This window comes from Ammodytes marinus, assembly GCF_949987685.1.
Source record: "Ammodytes marinus genome assembly, chromosome: 17".
NCBI lineage: Eukaryota > Metazoa > Chordata > Actinopteri > Uranoscopiformes > Ammodytidae > Ammodytes > Ammodytes marinus.
In genome coordinates this window covers 4,408,720-4,416,219 of record NC_137221.1, presented here as the reverse complement: position 1 = coordinate 4,416,219, position 7,500 = coordinate 4,408,720, and the positions used below count along the sequence as shown (strand labels likewise).

General features: G+C 38.9%; 1 protein-coding gene across 1 annotated transcript in view; it reads right to left on the bottom strand.

Moving 5' to 3' along the window:
- Window positions 1–7,500, bottom strand: part of LOC307263662 (voltage-dependent calcium channel gamma-7 subunit-like) — a gene marked incomplete at both ends in the record, with an annotated part of 74,586 nt that overhangs the window by 64,008 nt on the left and 3,078 nt on the right. The window contains one exon of the mRNA XM_080044865.1: window positions 6,972–7,112. Coding sequence (XP_079900991.1) covers window positions 6,972–7,112 — 141 coding nt within the window. The remainder of the gene's footprint in view (window positions 1–6,971; window positions 7,113–7,500) is intronic.

The window sequence follows — 7,500 nt, the reverse complement described above, 5'->3', positions numbered from 1 at the left end:
TTATAATATAATGAATGAGGTTTTTCTTTCCTCAGTCTTCCCTCAGTCTTCCCTTGGCACAGCTGTCCCGTTAATCCTGACCCTTACTGTGATGTCACAAGAAGGAAAATGTAGGGTTAGACAGTGAGACCATAAAACACTCTTTCTGCCTTTTCTCAGGCTAGGATGAACCGATTTCAATTTTTTTTGCACATCTATACTACATAGGATCTCAGAGTTCAATACACCTTCATATTCCAACTGGTGAAGTAGGCCTTTAATACTCTATATGAAGAATATTTATACAACTATAAAAATAAAAACTGGAAGCACAGTCTCCATTCTATGCCTTAAATCCAGTGTGTTCTAATGTTCCAATTGCAGTTAATGTGGAAAATAAGTGATAACGTAATGATTCATTTGACAAAATAACAGAAAAATTAAACAGGGGCTGTACTACCCTATATTAACCACCAGATGGCAGTGTTGTGATTGAATTCTCATCTCAAAACATCCTTGAGGCTAATTGAGTGTGGGCATCACATGTGTACACACTCATTCAGAGAAGGCTTTGCTAACACAACCTTTTTCTAGTTTCTATTCTTAATCGCAGCAACTGTTACAAACCACATTTTCCACGGGGATCTATAAAGCATTTCTGATTCTGAGAAAAGAGCTGGTCCGCTGTACACACACACACACACACACACACACACACACACACACACACACACACACACACACACACACACACACACACACACACACACACACACACACACGCTGACTGCAAAATCTATCTGCTGCAAAAACTTTCCTAAAATAAAGCCCTGCTATTTTTTTGTATTTTTCCTCTGATTCCTCTGCTGTGTTTGAAATAATTGCAGAGTTGTTGCAATACAATATCGATTTTTTTTTTTAACTTTGTGGTGAACAATAACAAGAAGAAGAAAATACATCCCAATTGTTCAAAGAAAATCCAGTTTAAAAAAGTGTTTGTCATTTTGCTGCTTCAGAGTCGACAATGGCGACCATCGATTTTTTTGGCAAACATTTTTTTTCCTATGACAATTTGTGGAAAGTAGTTTATTGTTTATTATTGTTTATTCTTCTCAGTAAGTGCCCGGCAATTACTAGTGGTTGAAATCCCTTCTTAAAGTGAGAAAAAACATGACAGTTATGGGAGAAGAAAAATAGTTGCTTCAACTACTAGTGTTAAAATAAGGATACTTATCTCACATCAATTCTATTAATTGTATTATTCACTGTATCTCTATCACTGCATTTATTGTATTTAGTATCTTTGATTGTATTTTAAAGCCTGACCCAGGGACAAAGACTGCAAATTAGCTGAAGCTAGACGTCTTATATGCATCACATTTTCCCATTTTTTTGTGGCAATGTTGTATGTATTGTCCCTGTCAAATAAACATTAAAATAAAAAATAAAAAAAATAAAAAATCTTTGTGATGCTGTTGCAATTTGCCTAAATGTAGATTTTTCACTGGACACTCGTCATTTTCCACGTTCTATAAGATAAATAATATACTAAGAATACGTGTTGTATGTTGGCTACAATAAATCAAATATAACAAAGAAAAAATACCATATGGCACCTGCAACTGCAAGTCACATCAATGTGACTTACAGTTTGCCCTTCATCAGTCATTGCTGGGTTTGAATGGGTGAGAGAGTGTGTGTGTGTGTGTGTGTGTGTGTGTGTGTGTGTGTGTGTGTGTGTGTGTGTGTGTGTGTGTGTGCGTGCGAGAAACGGAGAGTCAGTTTGTGTGTGTGTGTTGTGTGAGAGAGAGAAAGTCAGTGTGTGTGTGTGTGTGTGTGTGTGTGTGTGTGTGTGTGTGTGAGAGAGAGTCAGTGTGTGTGTGTGTGTGTGTGTGTGTGTGTGTGAGAGAGAGAGAGAGAGAGTGAGAGTCAGTGTGTGTGTGTGTGTGTGTGTGTGTGTGTGTGTGTGTGTGTGTGTGTGTGTGTGTGTGTGTGTGTGTGTGTGTGTGTGTGTGTGTGTGTGAGCCAACGGATGAGTCAGTGTATTAATATGCTCTCATGATTTTCTGCATCTTGGCTCCGTGACATTGCATCAATGACATCATGTTTGTCACGTCTGTCCGAATGCTCAGTCAGCAATGCACCACGCTACGCTAAGCTAGGCTAGCAGCTGGGAGCTAATTTAAGATCCTCGTGCAAAAAAACAGAGGGAGAGAGTGATAGAGAGAGAGAGCGAGAGAGGGAGAGAGAGGAGGGAGAGAGAGAGAGGATAGAGAGAGAGGGAGGGAGGGAGGGAGGGAGAGAGAGAGAGAGAGTGAGAGAGAGAGAGGGAGAGAGAGAGGGAAGGAGGGAGAGAGAGGGAAGGAGGGAGAGAGAGTGATAGAGAGAAAGAGAGAGAGAGAGGGAGAGAGAGACAGAGAGAGAGAGAGAGAGAATTACAACAAACCATAAGCTTTTTGTACATTTTATACAGCTTTGTATTATGTTTATTCATTAATTTAATTATGCATATGTTGATATTTTTGAGCTTGTTGTGTCTGAGGATATCTGTGCTATTTCTATTTCTGCATATCTATTTTTCTGCTTGATTTTAATTTTGATTCGTCTGTAGATCTTGTGAAGCGACTTGCAACTTTGTTTTAAAAAGTGCTCTATCAATAAAGTTTATCATATATTATTACCATTATAATAAAGTACAAGATGAAATGGGAAAGAAATGCTTTTGTGAAGAGTGGAACTAAATGTCTACACCGCTCTACCTGTCATATGTCAATGATTTGGCGCTGTCGGTCAAATTCTATTTTTTCTATTTTTTTCTTTTCAATTACTCAAGGAATCCTGCTGACTTCATTCATTTTTCTATTACTATAATACATTTATTTGTATAGCTATATTGATTTTTTTTTATTTCATATATTTTTTAAATGTATTTATTCATCATCAAAGGTTTGTATGTGTTAAATGTAGCCTATGTATCTTTATTGCTGCATTTATAATAAATACAAAAAATGTATTATCCCAACTCATTTCATCAGCTAAATCTCGACCCTACACTCGGGGTAACGGACCACCGACGTCACCCAGCTGTCCTGCAGAGACGAGGGAGTGATGTAACCCTTTTGGCAGCAGTGACTTTGATAAAACTGAAACAGAATATTAATAAAAAAAAAATGTATATTATTTACTCAAGGATTCCTGCTAACTATAAGCATTTTTTTTCTATTCCTATCATTTATGTATTTTTTCAATTTGATTTTACAAATTGTTTTCATTTATGTAGCCTATTGTTACATTATTAATTTCATATATATATATTTTTTTTTATAATAAATAAAACATTTATTATCCCAACCCATTTCATCAGCTAATTCTCGACCCTACACTCGAGGTAACGGACCACCGACGTCACCAGCTGTCCCGCAGAAACACAAGGGAGTGATATAACTTTGATGTAGTGATGTAACCCTTCTGGCAGAAGTGACTTTGATAAACCTGAAACAGAAAGCTCAGGGAAACATTTCTCTGCTCTGGTCTGACGGACATGACTCTGTTTAGTGAAAGGTGGAGTCAGCGATTCTTGAGAACGCTTGTTGTCAAAATCACATCGGCCTTCGTTGCAGTGGTCGCGGGTACAAATCTGACCCGCGGACCTTTACTGCAGGTCATCCCCCCTCTCTCTCTCTCTCTCTCTCTCTCTCTCTCTCTGTCTCCCCATTTCAACTCTGTTCTATCTAATAAAGCTTGAAAATGCCAAAAAATTATCTTGAAAAAGAAAATCACTTTCTGTCAAAATCAGTGAATATCTCCTCATGATCCGCTACCTGTCTGTACTGTGTGCGATAAAACTAAATCTGGTGTGAATACATACCAAACCTAGGCTCTGTAAACAGGCATGCTATGGTGGGTTCCTTTTGATTCCCCAAACTTTGAGAGGAATTTTTCTGGGTTTCTTGGTTGTATTTCGTCCCTTAATTGCACGCGGCAGACAAGGCCAATAAAGAAGTCACATAGGCTATAGTATATAGAGATTCGCCGAGAGGTTTTATTGCTTGGCACAAAAAGAATAATAAAACTCCAACCGCCATAAAAATTCATAAACCATATCACATTGTCTCTGAGCCAGGTTTTTATCTCTAGGCCTCTAACTGATAAACTGATGGAGCGATTTTGACGTAATAATAAAAGGTGTAACCCCACTGCTGCATATGGGCTTGTTTCGGATGATTTCTTACCCTGCGTTCCAATCCCCATACTTCCCTTACTATTTAGTATGCCAAAAAATAGATTTAGGGTGTCCCAATACATGCACGTGAATTGTATAGTATGCTGAAAATACATAAATGCCTCGCTAACTCCAATAGCATTTTGGAGTATTCATCTTTATTCTTGACATTTCTCAATACAATGAAAAAAAAATCTTCCTTATCTGATTTTTTTTTCTCTCCTGTCTGTGGCCCTAAAACTCTTCTGTACTTTAGTATGTAGTGTAGTAAAAAGAAAGAGTATGTGATTTGGAAGACAGGGCTTAATTTGCCTCTGATTGAGTGAGCAGGTGTGCTGGCTCACTCAATCACGCTCAGGTGTTTAAATCAGTGAGCAGCATAAAAGCAAGAGGAGACCCTCACCCTGCGTTCCAAATCTCATACCCTTACCCTTTCTTTTTTCTATTCTACATACTACATTTGACCATAAAAAGAATATTGCAATCATGTTCCTAAAAAGCTGTAAAAAATATATTATGCTAAACTTAAAAAGTAATATGGATGTGGACACCAGTCGCTGTAAACATACGATATATTGTAAGAAAAAATATTGTGTAGCTGTAATGGATTCTGCTTGTACTTGAACTGATATGCCCTGCGTTCCGAATCGCATATTTTCTACTATATAGTATGTAGAAAAAAGATTTAGGATGTCCCAATTCTTGTGGCCAGATTTAGGATGGTTAGAAGTACCCGGATGTCCTACTTCTTGCGGCCAAGATTGTTAGTGTTGAAAACTGAATCCTATTTGGGCGATTCCGACCCACAATCCGGTGCGCACGTGAAGTGACGTCACATCGGCGAGATCAAGGCGCAATGTTATGATGAAATAAAAGAGTAAAAGTATGTCCAAATAGTATGCCTACTGCATCCTAACTAGATTATTTTTATGATCAGCTATAGTATGTAGAATAGAGAAAAGAAAGAGTATGAGATTCGAAACACAGGGATAGTTTGTTCTTCAAGGACAGCGGCATACAAAATAAAATAAATAAATAAACTGCTGTGCTTCCAACTGTCTGTCGCTGCAAAACTTACGACACAATTCCTTTTGTTTCTAGGACAAAAAAAGGAAGGTCAAAATAAAAAGATCTGTGTGTGCATGTCTTTGAGAGTGTGTGTGTGTGTGTGTGAGAGAGAGAGAGAGAGAGTGTGTGTGTGTGTGTGTGTGTGTGTGTGTGTTTGTGTGTGTGTGTGTGTGTGTGTGAGAGAGAGAGAGTCAGTGTGTGTGTGTGTGTGTGTGTGTGTGAGAGAGAGAGTCAGTGTGTGTGTGTTTGTGTGTGTGTGTGAGCGAGAGAGAGAGAAACTAAGAGAAACTAAACTCAGAAAGTGTAACCTTCTTAAACCCCTGACATAATGTTATACCTGGAGCTGTGTTATCTGTGCTGGCTACGAACGAATTCATCGTGCCAAAATGTATAAAGCCAATTTCAAAAAGGCCGACAAGAATAGAATAGAGCGACCCAAGAGCTAAGGAGAGGTCACGGGCGTTTTTTAATCACCTGCTCATAAACCTTTTGAAAACGTCCGGCCAAAAAAACTGTAAGAATATTTCTGTCTGGCAGTATTTGCATTTTTCCCCCCGTGTTAGTTGAATGGAGTTCACTTGATTTGACTTTGAGGGGAGGTTTTCCTTTAGAAGTAGCTAAGAGGAACTTTTGAATGTTTATGAAATAGTTTAACTTTTCCTCTGATGATTATGAATGACATGTAACAGCAAACCAGACCATCAGTGCAAAAGAATGCTATTTTTTATGTAGTTTTTCTTAATGCCTTTGTCATGGGTATACGCTCACCCAGGAACAACAGCTGGCGCTTTTTGTCGAAAGGGGGTGCGAGAATCAATGAACACACACTGAAAGTTCCTCGTAGCACCTCTAATAAATTAAGTAAAAAATAAATATAGTAAGATGAAAATTAAACGTGCCAGAAGAGAGGCTCAGTCCTTGTTGCAGGTCCTCCAAATACTGTCTAAATAAGTTAAAATATCCCCCAAAAATAATCTTAAAAAATAAATAAATAAATTGAATGTACCTGACAATACGCCTTTAAATAAAGTAAAAATATACGGTTCATGTATTGATTTTTAAAACTTTAAAATATGCAGAAGTGGATCAGGGAGGGTGGGGGAAACTAAGGGGTGAGGAGCTGGTGATTTAAATGTGTCTGGACTCTTATTGACTTCAGCTGTTAAAGAATGAATGTGTTATAGTGTTGTATTAGAACAGGGGAGGAGATGGAAGGAGACAGGAGACAAGTGGAGAGGAGGAAGGAGACAGGAGACAAGTGGAGAGATGGAAGGAGACAGGAGGAGATGGAAGGAGACAGGAGGAGATGGAAGGAGACAAGTGGAGAGGAGGAACCTAGAACACATACAGTAATATAAAAAAAATCAATGTGCACGACCCCATTCAATCTCTGTCTCTCCAGAACTGTCAAATAAAGTAAAAAATGCCCCAAAAATAATCAAAAAGAATAAATAATCGGGCATTCTGGTGGTGTAGTGGATAGAGCACGTACCATATTGGCTCAGGCCTTCGTTGCAGTGGTCGCGGGTTAGAATCTGACCCGTGGACCTTTACTGCAGGTCATCCCCCCCCTCTCTCTCTCTCTATCCCTCTCTCTCTCTGTCTCCCCATTTCAACTCTGTACTGTCTAATAAAGCTTGAAAATGCCAAAAAATTATCTTTAAAAATAATTAGAAAATAAATAAATAATGATTTTTCGTACCTGACAGTATGAAGAATATCCCGGACACGAAGGCCAGGATGGTTCTCTGCGGGCGGATGTGTCCGATGTTACTGATGACGAAGGCAGTGAAGACGAAGAGCAGAGAGACCATGGGGAACGGGGTGGCCGTACGAACCATCTCTACAGGGAGAAGAGGTGCATTGTGGGAAAGTGTGAGAAAAATACAACACTTAGATTGCGTTACGAATCGCATACTCTTTCTTTTTTCTATTCTATACATCCGACGATGAAATTAATCCAGTTAGGATGCAGTAGGCATACTATTGGGACATACTTTTACTCTCTTATTTCATCATAACATGGCGCCTTGATCTTGCCTCTTGCTTTTATATCCATCGCATCCCCGTTTGTTTTCATACGGAGGCTCCGTCGATGTGACGTCACTTCACGTGCGCATTGGATTGTGGGTCAGAATTGCCCAAATAGGATGCAGTTTTCAACACTAACAATCTTGGCCGCACGAAGTAGGACATCCGGGTACTTCTAACCATCCTAAATCTGGCCACAA